The sequence below is a fragment of the Pyrus communis genome, chromosome 15, assembly GCF_041283825.1.
Source record: "Pyrus communis isolate YQ-2024b chromosome 15, ASM4128382v1, whole genome shotgun sequence".
In the NCBI taxonomy this organism is placed as follows: Eukaryota; Viridiplantae; Streptophyta; class Magnoliopsida; order Rosales; family Rosaceae; genus Pyrus; species Pyrus communis.
Window position 1 is genome coordinate 38,138,493 of NC_142579.1, and position 24,454 is coordinate 38,162,946.

At 35.6% G+C, this 24,454-nt stretch overlaps 3 protein-coding genes and 1 pseudogene across 4 annotated transcripts; 3 read left to right on the top strand and 1 right to left on the bottom strand.

Moving 5' to 3' along the window:
• The first annotated feature begins 296 nt into the window (after positions 1-296).
• On the top strand, positions 297-2,722 carry LOC137715087 (patatin-like protein 2). The gene is made up of 7 exons (XM_068454312.2): positions 297-514; positions 924-1,105; positions 1,197-1,386; positions 1,512-1,673; positions 1,761-2,063; positions 2,184-2,356; positions 2,467-2,722. Exons 1-7 carry the CDS (start codon positions 380-382, stop codon positions 2,525-2,527), a joined length of 1,206 nt encoding a protein of 401 aa, XP_068310413.1. The 5' UTR covers positions 297-379; the 3' UTR covers positions 2,528-2,722.
• Positions 2,723-5,209: 2,487 nt separating this feature from the next.
• Positions 5,210-9,096, top strand: LOC137741356 (patatin-like protein 2). Its single transcript, XM_068481080.2, has 7 exons — positions 5,210-5,456; positions 5,583-5,764; positions 5,892-6,081; positions 6,178-6,339; positions 6,441-6,743; positions 7,666-7,838; positions 7,936-9,096. Exons 1-7 carry the CDS (start codon positions 5,322-5,324, stop codon positions 8,012-8,014), a joined length of 1,224 nt encoding a protein of 407 aa, XP_068337181.1. The 5' UTR covers positions 5,210-5,321; the 3' UTR covers positions 8,015-9,096.
• A 3,577-nt stretch (positions 9,097-12,673) lies between these two features.
• Positions 12,674-14,817, top strand: LOC137715466 (patatin-like protein 2; annotated as a pseudogene).
• A 1,880-nt stretch (positions 14,818-16,697) lies between these two features.
• Positions 16,698-19,486, bottom strand: LOC137742684 (patatin-like protein 2). 2 transcript variants are annotated; one of them, XM_068482618.2, is made up of 7 exons: positions 19,139-19,486; positions 18,823-19,004; positions 18,237-18,426; positions 17,976-18,137; positions 17,451-17,756; positions 17,148-17,320; positions 16,698-17,005 (listed from the first exon to the last, which is right to left on the bottom strand). In XM_068482618.2, the coding sequence occupies exons 1-7, from the start codon at positions 19,286-19,288 to the stop codon at positions 16,921-16,923; spliced, it is 1,248 nt and encodes a 415-aa protein (XP_068338719.1). In that variant the 5' UTR covers positions 19,289-19,486; the 3' UTR covers positions 16,698-16,920. The 2 variants fall into 2 exon arrangements, with proteins under 2 accessions (XP_068338719.1, XP_088543052.1); XM_088686926.1 differs by lacking the exon at positions 16,698-17,005 and having other exon boundaries at positions 17,144-17,320; positions 19,139-19,408.
• Between the last annotated feature and the right edge of the window lie 4,968 nt (positions 19,487-24,454).

A 24,454-nucleotide genomic window follows, 5' to 3' on the forward strand; every position in this document is an offset into this window, starting at 1 on the left:
CATTTTTTTTTCTTTAGCACAGGGCATTGCTGGACTACATATGAACAATTATTTAATTATATATCCTTTTGTTGTTTAGAAAACATGCCGTGTTCAGCTAAAACCATATCCAAGAAATATACAAACCGGGTCAATTTTGAATCGCATACATCCATTGACATTCTTGTTTATTAAATCACTTTTTTGGGGGGGCATGTGATCTATTAACTTGGATGAATCTTGGAGTGTAATAGGGAGTCTATAAATACCTATAGTTATCTCAAAGGAAAATTCGCCAAAGAACTCTAGCTAGCTATTTGTCTAAAAGCCTTTACTAGTTCAGACTCTTTCTCTTCAGCTCTCTTATACACACAGCAGCAGTTCAAAACTCTTAGGTGTCATGGAAAGAACCACTAGCATTCCCCTTCAGCCCCCAACTTATGGAAACCTGATCACTGTTCTAAGCATTGATGGGGGTGGAATAAGAGGACTTATCCCAGGAACCATCCTTGTTTTCCTAGAATCCGAGCTTCAGGTAGAATATGAATATCTTAGGTTATCTTATGCGGGGAGTATATGGATATAAATGTTATACGACCTTCATTTCACAAGATACAAACTCATGTGCAAATCATGCATCCAGTATGCATTGCTAGTTTTTGAGGATATATACATAACCTCACTGTGTGTTTTTAAGCCTTGCATCACAAGACATAAAATTCAAGACTTCTCAATCAAACGTTACCATTCAATTTTGAGTCTGATGCTCCAACTTTAACATGCATGTGCTAGTATACATAGCATAATTATCCAGTTCACATGTTAACCATCTGTATTATAATGTTAGTACTCTCTACTTTTTATTAAGAACTGTTGCAAAAGGATCTAATGTCGTATATCAATTTAATTACTTATCTATATTTATGTTGTGGATCATGTTGCAGAAGCTGGATGGTGAGGATGCAAGACTTGCCGACTATTTTGATGTGATTTCAGGAACAAGTACTGGTGGTCTTGTGACTGCCATGCTAACTACTCCAGATGAGAATAACCGTCCTTTATTTGCTGCCAAAGATATAAAGGACTTCTACCTTACTGAGAGCCCTAAAATATTCCCCCAAGAAACGTAATGTTTACATACTAATTTGCATATTGCAACATTTTTGGATATAAATACTTCCTGGTTACTAATCTTAGTTTAATGTTTCAATTGATAGTCGTTCGTTGTTTCCTCATATTGCAAAGATTATCAAACGTCTAACAGGACCAAAGTACAATGGGAAGTATCTACATAGCTTGGTTAGGCAAAAGCTTGGTGAAAAAAAGCTGCACCAGACATTGACTAATGTTGTCATTCCTACATTCGACATAAAAAATCTCCAGCCAACAATATTTTCTAGCTTTGAGGTTCACTTTCTCCTCTTCACCGCTTTAGTTTCTTCTCAAGGTTTAATTTTACCTTTACATGCCTTGCTGTACATATATGTTTGTTGCTGAGTTATAACATGCACTTTTCTTGGGTGCTCGATCAGGCGAAACATAAGCCACCTTTTGATGCCTTAGTCTCAGACATATGCATTGCAACCTCAGCAGCACCAACTTATCTTCCAGCTCATTATTTTGAAACCAAAGACCACAACGGAAATGTTAGAGAATTCAACCTTATCGACGGTGGGGTGGCTGCAAATAATCCGGTACATATTATAAATGCATCAAATAACGAATATTAATTTCTTTTATAATAATATTGTTCAGCAAAATAACTTCAAGACAATTTTCAGACTTTAGTTGCTATTGGTGAAGTGACAAAGCAAATAATCAAGGGGAGCCCGGACTTCTTTCCTATCAAACCTATGGACTATGGACGATATCTAGTCATATCATTAGGAACTGGCTCATCAAAAGTTGAATTGAAATATAGTGCACATAATGCAGCTAAATGGGGCGTATTGAATTGGTTAACCAGCGGAGGCTCAACACCGATCATCGATGTTTTCAGTCAAGGAAGTGCTGATATGGTTGATCTTAACCTTTCTGTGGTTTTCCAAGCCCTTCACTCTGAGAAAAACTACCTTCGAATTCAGGTATACTTTAATTCTCTCTATTCGACTAATAACATGATAAAATAATGGAGTCGAGACTAAGATTGAAGGTTCAGATTTATTAACAAATTACATTTAAATGATAATAATAATAATATGCAGGATGACAAGCTGCGTGGGGACGTATCTTCTGTAGATATAGCAACAGAGAGGAATTTGGACAATCTTGTGAAAGTTGGTGAAGGCCTATTGAAACAACCTGTTTCTAGGGTTAATTTAGATACGGGCAAATTTGAAGCTTGTAATCATGAGACTAATGAAGAAGCTCTTATAAAGTATACAGATCATATATTAATCATAATATATATTTCCACAATCTATATGCTAAATTTTTCCGTTTTATAACTCATCCACATTTTAAATATTGTGACTTATGATTTTGCAGGTTTGCAAAACTACTCTCTGAAGAGAAGTGGCTTCGTCTTGCAAAGTCGCCACATGGTTAATGTACTGCAAAACCCAACTGTTCATCAAAAACACATTTTAATCTTTGTGTACACAGCTAATGATCCTTTGATCCAACATACTAGATTCTTTAATATTCTTTATGTAATCGAATAAATCCCCTATTGTGGGGTGGCAAATGTATTCCTTAGTTCATCTATTATTATGTAGTGATTCATTAATAAAATTCAAAGTATTCCAAGTAAAAAAAAAATTCTGAGTCCACTTGCCAATATTTCTGTTTTATATTATGCACATCCATGTACCCAGACCGGCCTCTTGGAGATCTTTCGATAAAAACAGCCATAAATTCACCAACTCTTCTTAGTTTATTTCTAGATATAGTGATTAATTACAACATTCAACTTTAAGAACTTTTCTCGTTTGGCACTTTGTTGCTTGTTGTTTAAACAAAAGGGTTGAGGGTTTTTTTTTTTTTTTTCTTTCTGTAAAGGGAATGTTGCATGGGCAGAATAGTAGATGCATCACTGTTGAACACGTTGTCACAAATTAGCTTGACTATTTGGTCAGTTGGAATGAGACAGTTTTAATATAATTTTGTATTAGTCAAGTTGGAATGTGACTTTTACCAACAAGTCCACAAACTTAGTTTAACTGTGCAGAGACTTCAAAAATTAAGTGAATCATATTATATATTTAGAGCATTTTTTATAGTACCATGAACAATCCCATGGGATGAAGAACTGGTTTTTCTTGGCATCAATATATACGAAGCAGTCAGTCAGAAAGTACAGGCTTCCTTTATTGTTTCAAATGAACGCCCCCAAAGCACAGCATCTGACATGAACAAAAATTAATCAGTTAGACATAATGATCAAGAAAACATTGAACATGGAGCACTAGGGATGGACTTCTTTTTGTTTTTTTAACAGCATTTTTAAAGCATTGTAGATGAATCACTAGGGATGGCTTTCCTTTTGGTTCTTAAACAAAACCTGCAGTTTCAGAGAGGCGGGTCAGCACTACTTACAACACCGATATTGTCCTTAAATTAACCACATGGCTTGTACAGTCCGGCAAGTGTGAGTTTTCAGTACAAGTAGTAGTGGAACCACTTGAGATAAGTTGAAAATTATTTTGAAAGATTTCTGACGTGGGACTTCATATTATTCAACACCTGCCGCATCATGACTCATGAGCAGCAGTACAAATCAAGGCCTGCAATGTGAGGCTAGTTGCAGCTTATTCTAAAGGTCAGCTTTCTAACCAATTAACTGTCTTAGAATTTGTTACATCAGGAGTCTTGTCGATCCGTTTTCTTCATTGAATTTCAGTTTTTCCCTGATCTGCACATAGTTGGGTCTTGTTTTTTCTTCAGTAAATGATTGGAGTATAGCTAACAAAACAGCTTATATGTTGGAGCAGACTCATCAATCTTATGAACATACTGCAATCTTATGATTTATTTTTGCATCCTTCAATCTTGTCGAACAAATCCTCTAATAGAGTCATTGTGATTCTTCGCTCTTCAATATTTTCTTTATAAAATTCACTGAACTCACTGCGGCATAGTGTGCTTATATACACAATGGTTTTAAATACTTATGAACCACTGGAAGTTCTACCACTCACAACATCTAGTTTTGAATCATCACTTCAGCAAGTTCAGAAAAAATTAACTGGTAAGTGAATTTTCGCTTCAGTTATATTGGCGCCAAACTTAGGTATACCAGTCATGTGGTATGCTAAAAGAGAAGCATATGCCTCCAAGTTACTGCAGGGCACATTTAATCAAGCTGGATAATTTTTTGGAAAATTTTATTTTCTGAGAGTGATACATGGTATGAAAAAACAGATACCAAAATATTTTCCTCTTCCTTGTTGACAGGAGCATTAGAATCATACAATGATTCTGGTATTACTGAAGTATAAGGTTACTGACAGGACAACAAAATACTACAACTCCCTTAATCAAAGTACAAGAAAAACTCATGAAAATATACAACTTGATTAAATTATGCAGCATCACTTTACCATCAAGTTGAAGTTATATGCAGACATAATTGAATGGTAGACCAATTTTTTATTTCTTACAAGTGCTTTGCATTTGGCCAATAGATCAAACCACAATAGCAACTTTTGGCCTTCGAATTGACCTTCTTAAGTTACTGCTAATGTGCATCGCCGCCTTATACGAATCAAATTATATATAACGCGTAAATTTTTTCTAGCTAGTGGCCCTTTGACAAGGAATATTACATCATGTGGCTTCATTGTACGAAGCCGCACAGAAGAACTTGGTAATCTTAATAATAAGCTTGAAGTATTTAGCTGCATGCTTAATGGAGGTTTGCTTTAAGGGTAGGCGGCTCATGAGCGTATCATGGGGTTTCGATTTGGCCAAACTCAGTGCCTTGTTTATTAACCCTCCAATATGGCTTCACATTATAACCAACTAGTCTCTTGCTTGGAGTCTCACCTACTATTCTGCAATTATTTCACAGAGGTTAGTCAACAATTTATGACTAAATACGAACCAACTTTGTCCAACTTGATGAGCTGTATCCAAGAAGCTACTCTAAAGTTTTTGAATAATCAAATTCTTATCCACTAACATTGTACTTGTTTGGTGCATGCATGCATATGATCCAGTAACTTGGTTGATATTCTTGGAAACTTAATGAAGAGGAGTCTATAAGTACCCCGGTACCCTCAAAGGCTAACTCACCAAAACAGTCAGGCTATATATTTGCTTAAAGCCTCTTCTAGAATCCATCTCTCTCTCTCTCTCTCTCTTTCTCTCTCTTTCTCTCTTTCTCTATCTCTGAAAGTCTCATGGACAGAACCAAGAGTATACCATTACAGGCCCCAACTTACGGAAACTTAATAACGATTCTCAGCATTGATGGGGGTGGAATAAGAGGACTTATCCCAGGAACCGTTCTTGGTTACCTTGAATCTGAGCTTCAGGTAGCTAGGATATTCAATCTCGTCTTCATATGCATCCTTATTAATTGCATGTCATAGAATAGTTGCTAAATTATACAATGTTTCACATTAAGTACTAAATGTCGAATTTCATTGATCATGTTGCAGAAGTTGGATGGTGAGGGTGCAAGAATCGCCGACTATTTTGATGTGATTGCAGGAACAAGCACTGGTGGTCTTGTGACTGCAATGCTTGCTACCCCAGATGACAACAACCGCCCTGTGTTTGCTGCCAAGGATATTAAGGATTTCTACCTCACTCACTGCCCCAAAATCTTTCCCCAGAAACAGTAATGTTCACATCTTTATGTCAAATTTTTAGAATATTGACACAGAGCATATTGTTCTTAACAAAGAAAATAATTCTCTTCCTGCATATATAGTTTCTAATATGAACATTAATGTTTTAAACAACAGTTGTCCGTTGTTTCCGAAAATGACAAAGATTATCAAAGCCCTATCAGGGCCAAAATATGATGGGAAGTATCTGCATGACTTGGTTGGGCAGAAACTTGGTTCTAAAAAACTGCATCAGACATTGACTAATGTTGTCATTCCCACATTTGACATAAAACAGCTCCAGCCAACTATATTTTCCAGCTATGAGGTAGGTTTGTTACTTTGTTATTTTTCCCCCTGTTTATAGCAAAAAAGAAAAGGATATATATAGTTGAATTAATATCTGCTTTTCTTGGGTGCTTAGGTGAAAAGTAAACCATCCTTTGATGCTTTACTCTCAGACATATGCATTGCAACCTCAGCTGCACCTACTTATCTACCAGCTCACTATTTTGAAACAATTGACCCAGAAGGGAATGTAAAAGACTTTAACCTTATAGATGGCGGTGTGGCTGCGAATAATCCGGTATATATAAGAATTAATTCGAACTTAAGACTTTTTCTGATAGGTTAAATGTTATTTGGTTGATTTAATGACTTCCAACATTATTTTTGGTCATATTCCAGACTTTACTTGCAATTGGTGAAGTGACAAAGACAATAATAAGCGGGAGTGAAGATTTCTTCCCCATAAAGCCCATGGACTACGGGCGATTTCTAGTGATATCTCTAGGAACTGGCTCGGCAAAAGCTGAGTTCAAATACCGTGCGCATTCTGCAGCCAAGTGGGGTTTATTAGATTGGTTAACCAGCGGTGGTGGAACCCCAATAATTGATGTTTTCAGTCAATCAAGTTCTGATATGGTCGATTATCATCTTTCTGTGGTTTTCCAAGCCCTTCATTCGGAGAATAATTACCTTCGAATTCAGGTACATTAATTAATTTTACCAGTTATTAGTTATTACTTATTGAGAATAAATCTCACATTGATGGAAGAAGAAACATTGCATATATTTAAGTAGTTGGGCAATTTCTATATTGCTAATTGGTTTTATTGGAGGGACCTTGCACATGCTTTACGTCACCCCATTCCATTTACTATTTTTTGTTGATTTTTTTAAGTAAATAGAGTATTAAGATATATTATCTCCTAGACAAATTTAAACCACATTATTGTTATCTCATTATGAGGCTTAGCCTACCTCCTCCCTCTTCGTATAGATAATATCATTTGTTCAATAAAAATACAATATGTTATCTCATTTTATTAACACGGTGTAGGATGCATAGCATTTACTCTCAAACCTTCACCTGTCCTACACTCTCTAAGAGCCTGGCGCCTCTTCCCCCTCTCTTATATTCTAATAAATAGAGAAAGACATAGAACTAGAGGGGTACATAAATAAAACCAAAAGGAGGGCATGAACCCCACCAATGAACATCGTATTGATCAGCAGCACCATGCCAAACAGTCAGCAACTTTCTTGTCTTTATATAAAAATGCGAAATTTGAATCTACATATAGTCGATCACATTTACTAATTACATTGTTGACTACCTTAATTATCAATAAAAGTGATACAAAAAACACTACATTAATTAGGCGCATTTGGAATTTCTTTTGTAAGAATTGCTTTTGCTCATGAAGCAGTTTTATTATTAGGGTGTTTGTTACAAATATGTTAAAATTTCTGTTAAAAATTCAATTACTTCTTCAGAAAGCGTTTGTTTGACCCATATCCATGTTTTTTTTTGGCCAAACACTATTATAAGCGTTTTTAGTTACCAAGAGTCCAAGAAGGGCTCCTAATCTAATTGTAATAACACAATTAAATGGAAACAAAAATGCAGGATGACACATTAACTGGACAAGTATCTTCTGTGGACATAGCCGATAAGAAGAATTTGGATGATCTTCTCAAAGTGGGTGAAGGCCTGTTGAAAAAACCAGTTTCTAGGGTTAATTTGGAGACTGGCAGGGTCGAGCCTTCAAAACACGAGTCCAATGAAGAGGCTCTCACTAGGTACACCATATCAATTACCCAAACCAGATTTAAATTTCCACAATTTCTGTGGTAAATTTTTTGTAGTAATAGAAAGTTGTTACTTGCTATTTTGCAGGTTTGCAAAATTATTATCTGAAGAGAAGTGGCTTCGCCTCGCAAAGTCGCCTGTTGGACATGCCGCAAGGCCTAATTAAACAATGACCAGACTAGCCAAGATTCTTTCGTTTTTGATTTTTTTTTTTTTTTGATAAAAATCATAACTCTTTTGTTTTGGTAATTAATTTAAATGATAATTACATTGTTGTAATAAAAGTTGGGGGCAAATGATCCATCATACTGTTTATTGTGAGCTGTTTTAGAAGTAAGCCTTTTCCTAAATTGTTTATTATGAGCTCCTCCTAGACAAATCATCTCAATCCATTGGATCCACCCGCCAATTGGTAGATATAAAATCAATACAGATGGGAGTTGTAAGGACCCATTTAGGCACATAAGTGCTGGAGGTTTGATTCGCAATTCTGAAGGGGATTGGATTAAGGGATTTGCTGCTAATTTGGGCAGAGGAACCATCATGGAAGCTGAGCTTTGGAGTGTTTTCATGGGCCTTTCTATAGCTTGGGATGAGGGATGCAGGGATGTAATCCTTGAATGTGATTCCTGGGATGCTGTTACTTTGATCCAAAAACCTATTCTGGATTCGCACCCGCTCTACAACCTCATTATTGACTGCAAAGAAGCCATCGGAAAAAATTGGAGATGTGAAGTCACTCATATCTATAGAGAAATGAATGCCTCAGCTGATCACATGGCTGAATTGGGTCATGGGCTATCTCTTGGCCTTCATGTTTTTGTTTCTCCTCCTACCACTGCTAGTAATTGTCTAGTTTCTGACTCTATTGGCAGGGCCTTTCCTAGGGCTGTTCTTGCCTGATTCTTTTTGTTTTGCTTGCCGGGCTTTGCCCTCCGTTGTACCAAAAAAACAAAAAAAAAAAGAAATAAGCCTTTTCCTAAATTGTGTATTCACTTAGTCTAGAATATTGACAAGTGTAAGGCAAAGTGATGTAAGACTATGAATGCTATGTGTGAGAATCCTAGGTTATGATCGAATGAGAGGCTGAGATCATTTGGTTGTAATTGTGAAAATTCCAGCTGTGTAACTAACTGGGATACCGAGCATATATTGTTGCAGCCTCATGTTTTCAGTGTGAATGAAATGTAAAAATTCCTCTGCTAATTTGCAGAGAAGAGAATATCAAAATCAGTCTTTTGCAAACCACTCCTATCTTCTTCTTCTTCTTAGATCATCATTCCTTCTTTGAATTGGAAGTTTACATCTCAGAATTTTCAAGAACAATAACATAGATTATTCTTTTAGGTTCTTTTTTGTGTTGGAATAAGTTTTCTTCCGGGTGTTGGATATGCTAACTTAATGACTTTTCCAAAATAATTGTAAGCCGCTGAAAGAAAAAAAACTCTCTCTATGTTTGGATGAGGGGAAAAAACTTGGAATAATGCCGCTAAATTGGCCTTATTGAATTGGTTAACCAGCGGAGGCTCGACACCGATCATCGATGTTTCCAGTCAAGGAAGTGCTGATACGGTTGATCTTAACCGTTCTGTGGTTTTCCAAGCCCTTCACTCTGAGAAAAACTACCTTCGAATTCAGGTATTAATTAATTCTCTCTACTCGACTAAGATCATCATAAAATAATGGAGTTGAGACTAAGATTGAAGGTTCAGATTTATTAACAAATACATTTGAATGAAAAAAATAATAATAATATGCAGGTGACAAGCTGCATGGGGACGTATCTTCTGTAGATATAGCAACAGAGAAGAATTTGGACAATCTTGTGAATGTTGGTGAAGGCCTATTGAAACAACCTGTTTCTACTTTCTAGGGTTAATTTAGAGACGGGGAAATTTGAAGCTTGTAATCATGAGACTAATGAAGAAACTCTTATAAGGTATACAGATCATATATTAATCATAATATATATCTCCACAATCTATATGCTAATATTGCTCTGATTTATAACTTATCCACCTTTTATACATTGTCACTTAATGCTTTTGCGGGTTTGCAAAACTACTCTCTGAAGAGAAGAGGCTTCGGCTTGCAAAGTCGCCACATGGTCAATGTACTGCAAAACCCAACTGATCATCAAAAACACATTTTAATCTTTGTGCACACAGCTAATGATCCTTTGATCCAACATACTAGATTCTTTAATATTCTTTATGTAATCGAATAAATCCCCCGTCGGGTGGCAAATGTATTCCTTAGTTCAACTATTATTATGTTGTGATTCATCATTAAACTTCAAAGTATTCCAAGGAAAAAAAAAATTCTGAGTCAACTTGCCAATATTTCTGTTTATATTATGCACATACATGTGGCCAGACCGGCCTCTTGGACATCTTTCGATAAAAACAGCCGTTACTTCGCCAACTTTTTTTAGTTTATTTCTAGATATAGTGATATTAATTATAACATTCAACTTTAAGAACTTTTCTCGTTTGGCACTTTGTTGCTTGTTGGTTGAGGGGTTTTTTCTGTAAAGGGGGCAGAATAGTATGCATCACCGTTGAAAACGTTGTGACAAATTAGCTTGACTATTTGGTCAGTTGGAATGACACAGCACCAATATAATTTTGTATTACTAAAGTTCGAATGTGACTTTTACTAACCAGTCCACAAGTATAGTTTAACTGTGCAGAGACTTTAAAGATTAAGTGAATCATATTATATTTGGTAAAAGAAGAATGTTGGCCACCATTTATCTTGGCCTCTAGGGTTTGCACTAACTAATTTAGAGCATTTTTTATAGTACATGAACAATCCCATGGGAGGAAGAACTGGTTTTTCTTGGCATCAATATATATGAAGCAGTCAGTCAGAAAGCACAGGCTTCCTTTTTTGTTTCAAATGAACACCCCCAAATTAAGCACGGCATCTGACATGAACAAAACTTAAATCATTTAAACATAATGATCAGTAAAACATTGAACATGGAGCACTAGGGATGGCCTTCTTTTTGTTTTTTAACAGCATTTTTAAAGCATTGTAGATGAGTCACTAACGATGGTTTTCCTATTGGTTCTTAACAAAACCTGCAGTTTCAGAGAGGCGGGTCAGCGACCCACTACTAATCAACATCAATATTGTCCTTAACTTAACCACATGGCTTGTACAGTCCAGCAGGTGTTAGTTTTCAGTACAAGTAGTAGTGGAACCACTTGAGATAAATTGAAAATTATTTTGAAAGATTTCTGACGTGGGACTTTATATTATTCAACACCTGCCGCATCATAACTCGTGAGCAGCAGTACAAATCAAGGTCAGCAATGTGAGGCTAGTTGCAGCTTATTCTTAAGCTCAGCTTTCTATCCAATTGACTGTCTTAGAATTTGTTACATCGGAGTCTTGTCGATCCGTTTTAGTCATTGAATTTCAGTTTTTCACTGATCTGCGCATAGTTGCACTTTTTTTTTTCTTCAGTAAATGATTGGAGTACAGCAAACAAAACAGCTTATATGTTGGAGAAATATTGCAGACTCATCAATCTTATGAACATACTGCAATCTTATGATTTATTTTTGCATCCTTCAAATCTTGTCGAACAAATCCTCTAACAGAGTCATTGTGATTCTTTGCTCTTCAATATTTTCTTTATAAAGTTCATCCAACTCACTGCGGTGTAGTGTGCTTATATACACAATGGTTTTAAATATGTATGTACAGTATATGCTCTAAAAACAACTGAAATTTCTACCACTCACAACTTGTAGTTTTGAACCACCACTTCAGTAAGTTCAGAAAAAATTAACTGGTAAGTTAATTTTCGCTTCAGTTATATTGGAGCCAAATTTAGGTACCAGTCATGTGGTATACTAAAAGAGAAGCATATACCTCCAAGTTACTGCAGGGCACATTTAATTATGCGGGATAATTTTGTGGAAAATTTTATTTTCTGAAATGTGATACATGGTATGAAAAAACTGAACTAAAATATCTTCCTCTTCCTTGTTGACAGGAGCATTAGAATCAAACAATGATTCTGGTATTACTGAAGTATAAGGTTACTGACAGGACAACAAAATACTACATACGCCCTTGATCAAAGTACACGAAAAACTCATGACAATATACAACTTGATTAAAGTATGCAGCATTCACTTTACCATCAAGTTGAAGTTATATGCAGACATAATTGAATGGTAGACCAATTTTTTATTTCTTACAAGTGCTTTGCATTTGGTCAATAGATCAATCACACCAGCAACTTTTGGCCTTCAAATTGACCTTCTTAAGTTACTGCTAATGTGCGTCGCCGCCTTATACGAATCAAATTATATATAACGCGTGCAGTTTTTTCTAGCTAGTGGCCCTTTGACAAGGAATATTACATCATGTGGCTTCATTGTACGCAGCCGCACAGAAGAGCTTGATAATCTTAATAATAAGCTTAAAGTATTAGCTGCATATGCTTGATGGAGGTTTGCTTTAAGGGTATGCAGTTCATGAGCATATCACGGGGTTTGGCTTTGGCCAAACTTAGTGCCTTGTTTATTAACCCTCCAATATGGCTTCACATTATAACCAACTAGTCTCATGCTTGGAGTCTCACCTACCATTTTGCAATTATTTCACAGAGATTAGTAAACAATTTATGGCTAAATACGAACCGACTTTGTCCAACTTTATGAGCTCTATCCAAGAAGCTAGTACACAGTTTTTGAATCAAATTCTTATGCACTGACATTGTACTTGTTTGGGTGCATGCATATAGTCCACAGTTTCTAATATGAACATTAATGTTTTAAACAACAGTTGTCCGCTGTTTCTGAAAATGTCAAAGATTATCAAAGCCCTATCAGGGCCAAAATATGATGGGAAGTATCTGCATGACTTGGTTGGGCAGAAACTTGGTTCTAAAAAACTGCATCAGACATTGACTAATGTTGTCATTCTCACATTGGACATAAAACAGCTCCGGCCAACTACATTTTCCAGCTATGAGGTTGGTTTTGCTATTTTTACCCCTGTTTATAGCTAAAAGGAAAAGGATATATATAGTTGAATTAATATCTGCTTTTCTTGGGTGCTTAGGTGAAAAGCAAACCATCCTTTGATGCTTTACTCTCTGACGTATGCATTGCAACTTCAGCTGCACCTACTTATATCCCAGCTTACTATTTTGAAACAATTGACCCAGAAGGGAATGTGAAAGATTTTAACCTTAATAGACCCGCGTGTGGCTGCGAATAATCCGGTATATATAAGAATTAATTCGAACTTAAGACATAGGTTAAATTTTATTTGGTTGATTTAGTGACTTCCAACATTATTTTTGGTCTTATTCCAGACCAGACTTGCAATTGGTGAAGTGACAAAGACAATAATAAGTGGGAGTGAAGATTTCTTCCCTATAAAGCCCATGAACTACGGGCGATTTCTAGTGATATCTCTAGGAACTGGCTCGCCAAAAGCTGAGTTCAAATACCGTGCGCATTCTGCTGCCAAGTGGGGTTTATTAGATTGGTTAACCAGCGGTGGTGGAACCCCAGTAATTGATGTTTTCAGTCAATCAAGTTCTGATATGGTCGATTATCATCTTCATGTGGTTTTCCAAGCCCTTCATTCGGAGAATAATTACCTTCGAATTCAGGTACATTAATTAATTTTACCAGTTATTAGTTATTATTTGTTGAGAATAAATCTTACATTGATGGGTTCGACAAAAAAATAAAAAAAATCTCACATTGATGGGAGAAGGGACGTTACATATGCTTATAAGTAGTTGGGCAATTTCTATATTGCCAATTGGTTTTTATTGGAGGGACATTGCACGTGCTTTACGTCACCCTATTACATTTCATTTACTATTTTTCATTGATTTTTTTAATTAAATAGAGTATTAAGATATATTATCTCCTAAACAAATTTGAACCACATTATTGTTATTCCACTATGAGGCTTAGCCTACCTCCCCTCTCCCTTAGTGCAGATAACATCATTTGTTCAATAAAAAAACAATATATTATCTCTTTATCTCCTTTTAATATATAACACGGTGTAGAATGCATAGCGTCTAACTCTCAAACCTAAAGGTTAAGGTACCTACACTCTCTAAGAGCCTGGCGCCTCTTCCCCCTTTCTTATTCAAATAAATAGAGAAAGACATAGAACTAGAGGGGAACATATATAAAACCAAAAGGAGGGCATGAACCCCACCAATGAACATTGAACACCATATTGATCAACACCATGCTAAACAGTCAGCAACTTTCTTATCTTTATATAAATATGAGAAATCTGAATCTACATTTAGGGGATCACATTTACCTACTACATTGTTGACTACTTAATTATCAATAAAAGTGATACAAAAAACACTATGTTAATTAGGCGCATTTGGAATTTCTTTTGTAAGAATAGCTTTTGCTCATGAAGCAATTTTATTAGAGGTGTTTTTGTTACAAATATGTTAAAATTTCTGTTAAAAATTCAACAACTTCTTTAGAAAGCGTTTGTTTGACCCATATCCATGTTTTTCTGCCAAACACTATTCTAGTTTTTAGTTGCCAAGAGTCCAATACAGGCTCCTAATCTAATTGTAATAACACAATTAAATGCAATAAACAAAAATGCAGGATGACACATTAACTGGACAAGTATCTTCTGTGGACATAGCCGACAAGAAGAATTTGGATGATCTTCTCAAAGTGGGTGAAGGCCTCTTGAAAAAACCAGTTTCTAGGGTTAATTTGGAGACTGGCAGGGTTGAGCCTTCAAAACACGAGTCCAATGAAGAGGCTCTCACTAGGTACACCATATCAATTACCAAAACCAGATATAAATTTTTACAGTTTCTGTGGTAAAATTTTTGTAGTAATAGAAAATTGTTATTTGTGATTGTGCAGGTTTGCAAAACTATTATCTGAAGAGAAGTGGCTTCGCCTTGCAAAGTCGCCTGTTGCAAAGCCTAACTGATATATCACCCTTTGAGTCTATGACCAAACTAGCCAAGATTCTTTCGTTTTTGTTTTTTGGATAAAAATCGTGACTCTTTTCTTTTGGTAATTCATTTGAATGATAATTAAATTGCTGTAATAACGTCAAGTTGGGGGCAAGTGATCCATCATACTGTTGATATTATTCTTTTAGATTCTTTTTTGTGTTGGAATAAGTTTTCTTCCGGGTGTTGTATATGCCAACTTAATGACTTTTCCAAAATAATTGTAAGTTGCCGAAAGAGAAAATAAAAAAATAAAAAATAAAAAAAACTTATACTATGTTTGGATGAGGAAAATAAAATTGAAATTTTGACAAAAGATATAAATTTATAATTTGACATGCACTAATTTCCTTATTTGAATCATAAACATATAAATTTAGAATTTCTGTGTGAAAAAAATAATTTGAATTTGGGACCTCCATTTGTCAAGTTTGAAATCCATGTAAATAGGTGTCACTTCCAAATTTCTTTGAGTGAGAGTTTAAAAATAAAAAATAAAATTCATATTCAAGTGTCATTGTTCTTCTAGGTTAACCAAACAAAAAAATTTACAAATTCTAAAAAATAAAATTTCGTCATTTCTATTTATATCATTTTAAAATTACCTAATAATCTTAGTAATTATAAATTTCCTTATTCAAACAAAGTATTAGTCAATAACCAATTGCGGCTTAAAACTATATATGATCAATTGATCTAATTAAATACTTTCAACAAAATTTAAAATATAATTTTCTTTTGAAATGCAAAAACTCCTCATCCCTCTTGCTACACACACACACATACATATATATCACAAGATTGCTACATAATTGTCTTTCTTATGAAAGCAAGGTTAATTATATTTTTTTTCACTCATATGTGGTTCAATTTAAGCATGCCTAACCACTCTCGCCGATAAAATTCGATTCGTAAAGAAAGTTTTGAAAAGTTGGATGTGACATACGTGAGCGTTTGGAACGGTTGGAGGAGCATGCATATTTGACCAAATCACAAGATTGCTCCGTAATTGTCTTTCTTATGAAAGCAAGGTTAATTATATTTTTTTTCACTCGTATGTGGTTTAATTTAATCATGCCTAGCCACTCTCGCCGATAAAATTCGATTCGTAAAGAAAGTTTTGAAAAGTTGGATGTGACATACGTGAGCGTTTGGAACGGTTGGAGGAGCATGCATATTTGACCATTTGGTCAAGCTATGGTCCATGCTTGATGAGTCTGTCGTATAATGACTCTTACCAGCAAAATCCACAATTATAAGTAAAATGCTCTTAATTAATTATTGTTTAGATAAAGAACACGTGAGCTATCTATCATACGAGTCTGACTGCTTTATGGAAGTGGAGTCATTTCGTGATGGAACTTGTTTCTCAAAGACCCGCGAAAGAGACTTTAAAGATTGATTTTTCGTTCCAGCAAGCAACAAAACCAATGAAACAAAAACATAAAAGTCTGAGAATATTACGTAACAGAAAAGGAAATTTACACTTTGGTCGGAACTGTTCAAACTTTAGTCAATTGGCAATGTTGGGGATAGTTAATTAAACTCTGCATAATTTGGTTATATATGGCTCTTAGCCATATTGTTGTTTCAACTTTTTTAATTATATATAATATTATTATTGTTAGGAGTTGATTTTCACACACTTTTTTTAGTGTCCTGCACATTTTTATTTACAGTGTGAAAGGCTAAAAAAAATTAATTAAACAGGGTGAGTATTTATTTTTTATTTTTTTCTTTTCGGAAGAGAGTTAAGCGGACTGAGAAAAAAAAAAAAAAAGGAAGGAATACAAAACCTTGATAACTGTCGAAGAAAAAAATTCATAACCGAATCAAAAATTACAAGATGAAAAAATAATCAAAACCAAGAAGTTGAGCGGTATTTATTGGGGGAGAAAATAATGAATTTCAGTACTGAATTACAAGAGTAACTAATTAGCAATAATTTCACCATATGGTTAATTATTTTTCTATATAGTGCTTTATTTTATCTCAAATGACTTGATTAATCTTCCAAATAAAAATTGAATTTTATTAAAGGGAATACTAAGTGTTTGTGAGAGAAAGCAGCTTGATCATCAGTTGGACTTGTTGGTTACGGCCTTTCCATGTGGTGATTGCGTTTCACGGACCTTCCTCTCCCGAGACAGAATTCCAGCAATCCTGCAGCACGTGAAGATTAATTATTAGTCAAGAAAACAAATAGTAATTAGCAATTTTTAATCAATAGTATTACATATATGATCATGCTAAAATACGTATATAGTGGAAATATGTGGTGAATGATGATTAAATTATATATTACCTTACGAGAGCCTCTTCATTTGTAGATTGATGGGCAGGTTCAAAGACACCGGTATCCATATTCACCCTTGAAACAGGCTTTTTCAGCAATTTCTCTCCGACTTTCACAAGATTATCCAAGTTTTCCTTCGTAGCAATGTCTACTGAAGACACTGTCTTTTCCAATGTATCATCCTACAAACATAAATTTTACTCACGTAAATATTTTTTTAGCATATAATTGATTTATATAGCAATATAAGTATGCTCTGTTGTCAAAGTGTAAGTATTTTAAACATACATAGAAAGATCGATGTATATATACCTGGATTCGAAGATAACTTTTCTCACAGTTAAGAGCTTGGAAAACAGTGGCAAGGTGAAAATCAACCATGTCACTGCTGGCTTGGGTAAATACATCGGTGAGTGGACAAGAACCTCCGCTTGTCAACCATGCCAAAAGACCCCATTTAGCTACGTCATTGGCATGGTACTTCTCCTCACATTTTGCAGAACCAGTTCCCAACGATACAACTAAGAACCGACCATACCCAGTTGGTCTCGTGGAAAAGTTGAAGTCGGAATTTCCCTGGTGGATTTCCTTCGTGACTTCGTTTATGGCAACCAATGCCTGAGAAATGAACAAATTTAATTAGAGGAAATCGAAGTGCTAGTTGGTAATTATATTGTCATGAATAGCTAAATATATCTTTTACATAAAATATAGGTGTTTAGATTGGATTCCTAGATAGGTATTCCCATGAAAATTCAAAATTCTAACACTCGAGTTTTTAATAACAAATTAGTCTTATCCATATTTTAACTATGGAAACTACGTATTAATGTTTACCGGGTTATTAGCAGCGACACCACCATCAATGAGATGGAACTCTCTTGTTTCACCAGTGGAAGTTTTGGTTTCAAAATGATGTGCTGGAAGGTAGGTTGGTGCTGCTGAAGTTGCAATACATATGTCCGAGAGTAAAGCATCTACGCAACTCTTCTTCTTGGCCTAAAATCAACAACATACACACATTAAATATATATGTAGAGAAAGAGCAAACTTTTTCACAAAATTATTCCAAGAGAGAGTATTAAAAAATTAACCAACCTCATAGCTGGAAAAGATGGTTGGTTGGAGCCGCTTTATATCAAAAGTTGGGATTATAACGTTAGTCAATGTGTCGTTCAATCGTTTGTCTCCTAATTTTTCCTTCACTATATTATGTAAATATTTCCCATCATATTTTGGTCCTGTCAAATTTTTAACCATATCCACGGCTTCACCAATTAGTGGAGCGCTGAAGAAAAAAAGAAAAAAGATTATCTGATTGTTAGCAAGTGTAGACTTGTGAAATATAGGAAGGAAAAGAAGCAGAAAGAAAGGATTAACGAATGAAAAAGGTCGATAAGCTTATAAGAAGCAATTGAAAAAAGTTGTGATTTCATTATAAAATCAATTGGCAATATGGAGTGACTTAATTTAATTACTTATAAGTTCATGCAAGATCCTTCCTCCTACTCTGATGAAAAAAAAATTGGGTTCTACTATAAAATTAATTGGCAATATAGTGAGTAGCCCAGCTCACTTAAAACCTAGGCAAGGTGTCTTCTCCCATCATTGTAGAATTCATTCTCAACGCATGCAAGGTCCATTTCAAACAGATTTCAAGTTAAGATTGTAATTAAGTAGGTACCTGCCCTGGGGGAAGATTTTCGGGCAGTGTTCGAGGTAGAAAGCGTTAATATCTTTAGCAGAAAACAAGGGACGATTATTTTCATCTGGGGTAGTAAGCATGGCAGTCACAAGTCCACCTGTGCTAGTCCCTGTAATTACATCAAAGTAATCTGCCAGCCTTGCATCTTCACCATCCAGCTTCTGCATATGGCCAACAAATTAAAGTAAAGGTTAGTTCGAATGTGCAAGCATATGTTGTGCTTGAGATTAAATTAAAGTGACGTTTAACATTTTTAATTTGAAGTTAAATTATGGATTTAAATTGATATTTATACCTGAAGCTCAGACTCTAGGAAGCTGAGTATAGTTCCGGGGATAATCCCTCGGATACCACCTCCGTCAATGCTAAGGACAGTGACGAGGTTTCCATAAGTGGGAGACTGAAGAAATGATCTTGCTCTTTCCATTTGAGAAAACGAAGGCATATTATGAATGATAGTCGGCACAGGGAAGGGTACGTAGGAACGAAACGGTAAGTACTATTATGAACCGGAAACAAATGCAGAAAGCAAACTTGGGTGATGACAATTAATCTGGGGGATGACAAGATTAATTGAGTGTAAGAACTTTGAGTACCTATCTACGCCTTATATAGAGATCTTTTCCCCTCCAACTTTGACCCTAAGCTTATAGGTATGTATCCAAAACAAGTTTTAGTTGGACCATTATCTATTCCTGACTTTTCAAATTAGGTATTGCATTCTTGTGGACATGGTTGGTTAATCAAAATGACAGATGAATCTTCTAGGTGATTACACTATCAAGCATAACAGTCCACTTTAAATCTTATTTAAATTAGGGACTTTTGAATTTTAATCCTTGAAGAAGATTAAAATTTAATAAAAATTTTAGTCATTTAATATGTACTTAATTCAAATTCATATTATATTTTTGTTTTCATATTTAATAGATATCTTATTTTCTCAAAAAAAAAAAAAAAATTCTTATTTAATGTCTCTACATTAAATTTTAAATTTTAAATTTATTATTATACACATTTTAATTCTTTATGTCACATCCCACCCCGGAGCGGATCACTTCCCAGGCCCGCTCCATCACCGTAGCACGATATTGTCCGCTTTGGGCTTACCATTCCCTCACGATTTTGTTTTTAGGAACTCACGAGCAACTTCCCAGTGGGTCACCCATCATGGGATTGCTCTAGCCCCTTCTCGCTTAACTCCGGAGTTCCTACGAAACCCGAAGTCAGTGAGCTCCCAAAAGGCCTCGTGCTAGGTAGGGATGGGAATATACATATAAGGATCACTCCCCTGGGCGATATGGGATGTCACAATCCACCCCCCTTAGGGGTCCGACGTCCTCGTCGGCACACACGCGGCCAGGGTTAGGTTCTGATACCAAATTGTCGCATCCCAGCCCGGGGTGGATCACTTCCCGGGCCCGCTCCACCACCGTAGCATGATATTGTCTGCTTTGGGCTTACCATTCCCTCACGGTTTTGTTTTTGGGAACTCATGAGCAACTTCCCAGTGGGTCACCCATTATGGGATTGCTCTAGCCCCTTCTCGCTTAACTTCGGAGTTCCTACGGAACCTGAAGCCAGTGAGCTCCCAAAAGGCCTCATGCTAGGTAGAAATGGGAATATACATTTAAGGATCACTCCCTTAGGCAATGTGGGATGTCACACTTTAATTTTATTTAACTTCCTTTTTAGTGTACCTAAACGTCTGTACCATAATATATTTTACTAAACTAGTGAAATGAAATGTTCGCACCTAAATTGTGAAATCCCGTTCCTGGATTTCATTGTTCTAATCTACGTATTTGTATTATTGAGATTTTATATTATTTCTCGAGAATTTATTTTAAATTGTTTGAATTTAGATTTTAACTAAACTAGTTACAGTGAAGTTTGGAAAGTTATTATTTACTCATTGAGTTTGTCCGAGAGAAAGTCCAAGCTCTCCTTCTGCTCGGTGTTGGGAGAACTAGCAATGGATTGGTTTTTGGGAGTGTAGGCGAAAACTGTTTGCGAGTCCGGATTATAACGGTATAGTTACGAACATTTGAAGTTGTGATACTATAGATTTTAGGAATTAATTAATTCTCACTTTGTGGGTAAGAGGGCAATCAGATATTTGGGTTAAGGAGCCAATTAGTTACAAGAAGGAGGGGACAAATGAGATGTTTTTTTTTTTGTGGGGGGGGGGGGGGGGGGGGGGGGGGAGGGAGGGGAGGGAGGGATAGGCAGCAGCCAATGGAAAGAAAAAAGAAAAAGAAAAGAAAAAAAAAAAAAAAAAGGGGGGGGGGGGAGAGGGACCTTCCTCTTCTCGTCGACAAAACCGGTTTCGACCCAGTTCTAATTCCGGCCAATTTCTGCCATTTTTCAGGGGAAATTCACCCATCCAACACCTGAAAACTACTCCATAACCTCCCCTCTACCACCTCCACCGAAATTTGAGGGTTTTTAGGCCCAAAATCATAAGGAACTCCACTGGAGCACCGGAGGTGCTCGACGGTGATTCCGCCGTTCGGGTGAGTTTCACCACCCACTACCACCACCCGTAGTCAACTCCCCTTGGACCTAGGAACAAGACCCAACAGGTTGTGGGGGTGTTGGAACATCAAGGAGGTCGAATTGAAGAACACCCATCTTAGGGTTCCCGTTGTGTGACATTCAATTTATGAAAATGTTGTTAGTTGAATATATTATCGATAAGGTCTGCCACTTGATTATTCTAACAATTGACGATCTTATCATTGAATTGACACTAAATTTTAGTATGCTATGGTACATATTGTTTAAGGACCTTAGGAACTTACTAGTGAAAATCTAATGATTGGATCTTACGGAGCAATTGACGTAAGATCATGGATCCTACCGCAGAACAACGGTTCGATCCCTCATTAAATGTTGTTGTGGGAGACATATGAGAGTTTTTAAGTATGTAATATGGTTATTACCTTGATTTCTTATATTGGTATCATCTGTGAATATGACTTGGTTTTATAATGTGATTTCTATTGAAATGTGATTATATATATATATATATATATATATTTAGCCAGACCTATGTTATTAAACATGATTTGGCTTGTGTACTGATGTTGATAATGATATGTGATTGATATGCATATTCGAAAGGTGGTTGATGTGCATAGATGGTATGATATAATGAAATGTTAGTGACTTTAATATATGTGAATATGAAATGGTTTTATAATTATGTTTCTTATAAATTGTAAATTTTTACATTTAGCCATCAATGTAGTCATATGAAGTGGGATTTGACATGCATATTGGAAATATAGTTTGTTTTGTATGATTGGCTTGATTTAATGAAAGGTGAGGGCTACTAGTGGACCGTTAACTCATTGTCATGGGGTTTGTTGCTTCGAAACATGTGTCAACGCTCGTGTCATTATTTCATTCTCGTTCGTTGAGTCTTTGTAACTTGAGTAACTTGATTCATGTGTTGTTTCATTGATTGGTTGTTATGCATTGTGCTCCACGATTCCGTTGAGTGATGGTCTGGAGTCGTGTCCTGGTTTTGATTCCGTTGAGTGATGGTCCGGGATCCTTCCTACTCCACTTCGTGATTCCATTGAGTGATGGTCCGGAATCGTATCCTGGTTTGGATTCCGTTGAGTGATGGTCCGGAATCCCTCTTACTCTACAATTCCGTTTGAGTGATGGTCCGGGATCGCATCTCCCTTGGATTTCATTGAGTTTGGATTGAGATAACTTCAAGGATGTAGACTTCGGCTAAACTGTGTCGCTCTAACCCTACTTTCCATTGTGTGTATGAGAATATGGTTGCGAGATGTTGTGATTGTTTCAGACGAACCGTTGGATGGTTGGGTGACTTCCTCGGAGTTTTCAAAAGTTTGGTATTGATTTCTTATGAATGATTTATATTCAAGGTTTATAAATTGTGATTGATGGCTGGTTTTATTATTGTATCACATGCTTATATTATTGTCACAACCCTGAGCCTCGTAGCATATATGAGTGCCTGATTTGCCAGTGCACCAATCTCATAATGTAGGCATTGACTTTACATATGACAGGTCTGGGTAGATTACAAGAAACCGCTTGATATTTTGGTTCCGTTGAATGGTTTGGAACCCAATGTTGTTGGATTTCATTGAGTGGTTCGGAATCCTTGCTCTTGTTCATTTCCTTAAGGTGATCTTAGAATTCTAAATTCGAGTGGATGGGAATTACCCACAATAGATATTGTGAATATAAATTGGAATTACCATGTTTATTACTCATAATCCAAGTGGGGAATTATATAGAGTTCCTTGGTTAATTCGTGAGATGTTTTGTTATCGCATTGCTTGATTAACGTAATTAAATGCTAAGATTGTGCATCTTGATTCACGTATTGATTAATTGACGGGATTGTGGAATGACGTTGGATATGAGTGTTGTTATTATGATTATGTTAGTTGATTAATATTTCTAGAGAATAATAAGGTGCTTTGTCAATTCTTTAATACGTTACACGCTATGAATTGTGATTTCATGTGGGAACGTGATGATTTATGTGATAGATGAAGTGGAAATAGTATTCGTCTTATAGGATTATTACGTTGGATATCATTGTTATGGTTATGACTAAACGTGTTGATAAATATGGCGAGAGAATATGATTGTGCTTCGTCGTTTGTTCTTTGAAGGATTGCATGCTATACATTGTGATATTTTGTTGGGACATAACGACTTATGTGATGAATGTTCGAGTATAGTGAAATGGTGAACTACGAAGGGCTTGATCCCTGTTGAGGATACGTAGGCAGTCTAACGAGGAGGTTAGATGCAGCCATAAAATATTTGGAAATTACTATGCAATTTGGACCTTGAATGGTGATTTATTCATATCCCGGAGGCGGGGTATGTTAGATATACAAGTATTTGGTGGCGTCACGTGTTGAGATCGGGGCATGACATAAATATATTTTAATGAATTAATGGCATATACGAAAATATACAAAAACATAGGTGTACCGAAAAGTATGTACCTAAATAGATTACACTAAATTAGTGTATCGAAATGTCCGTACCTAAATATATTATACCAATCTAGTGTACCGAAATGTCCGTACCTAAACATATTATACTAAAACTAGTGTACCAAAATGTCCGTACCTAAATATATTGTAATGAATTAGTGGCACATAAGAAAATATGCAAAAACATAAGTATATTGAAAAGTTTGTACCAAAATTATTTCTTTGTTATATAAGATATTTACAATAAATTGGTGATGGAAAATGTCAACAAATAAGGCTAATTCATTTTAATTTCAAATGAAATTAAAATTTACAATATTTTACATAAAATGTAATTCATGGACACCATAAAATTATAAATATAAAAAGAAATTGAATGCATATGATGACATTAAATAGAATCTAGGGGACTAAAATCAATATTTAATCTTATATAAGACATTTTTCTAAACTTCATCTTATTTAAGAATTAAAATTTAGTTTTCTATTTAAATTATAGGCTTATTTATTGTTATGCTCCTGAAATTCAATTTCAATTTCATTTTGCCCCCTGAAACTCAGAAGCCACTACTTTATTCCATGAAACTCGATTTTGATCTCATTTTACCTCT

What these genes read in the sequence shown, in the direction of transcription:
- LOC137741356 (XM_068481080.2), top strand. Translation starts at nt 5,322, where the DNA reads ATGGACAGAACCAAGAGTATACCATTACAGGCCCCAACTTACGGAAAC. An exon ending in ACCTTGAATCTGAGCTTCAG is followed by an intron (nt 5,457 to 5,582) that starts GTAGCTAGGATA and finishes ATCATGTTGCAG; the next exon opens with AAGTTGGATGGTGAGGGTGC. An exon ending in AAAATCTTTCCCCAGAAACA is followed by an intron (nt 5,765 to 5,891) that starts GTAATGTTCACA and finishes TTTAAACAACAG; the next exon opens with TTGTCCGTTGTTTCCGAAAA.
- LOC137742684 (XM_068482618.2), bottom strand. Translation starts at nt 19,288, where the DNA reads ATGCCTTCGTTTTCTCAAATGGAAAGAGCAAGATCATTTCTTCAGTCT. An exon ending in GTGTCGCTGCTAATAACCCG is followed by an intron (nt 17,757 to 17,975) that starts GTAAACATTAAT and finishes TTCATTTCTCAG; the next exon opens with GCATTGGTTGCCATAAACGA. An exon ending in AAAGTTATCTTCGAATCCAG is followed by an intron (nt 17,321 to 17,450) that starts GTATATATACAT and finishes TTATGTTTGTAG; the next exon opens with GATGATACATTGGAAAAGAC.
- LOC137715087 (XM_068454312.2), top strand. Translation starts at nt 380, where the DNA reads ATGGAAAGAACCACTAGCATTCCCCTTCAGCCCCCAACTTATGGAAAC. An exon ending in CAATATTTTCTAGCTTTGAG is followed by an intron (nt 1,387 to 1,511) that starts GTTCACTTTCTC and finishes GTGCTCGATCAG; the next exon opens with GCGAAACATAAGCCACCTTT. An exon ending in AAAACTACCTTCGAATTCAG is followed by an intron (nt 2,064 to 2,183) that starts GTATACTTTAAT and finishes AATAATATGCAG; the next exon opens with GATGACAAGCTGCGTGGGGA.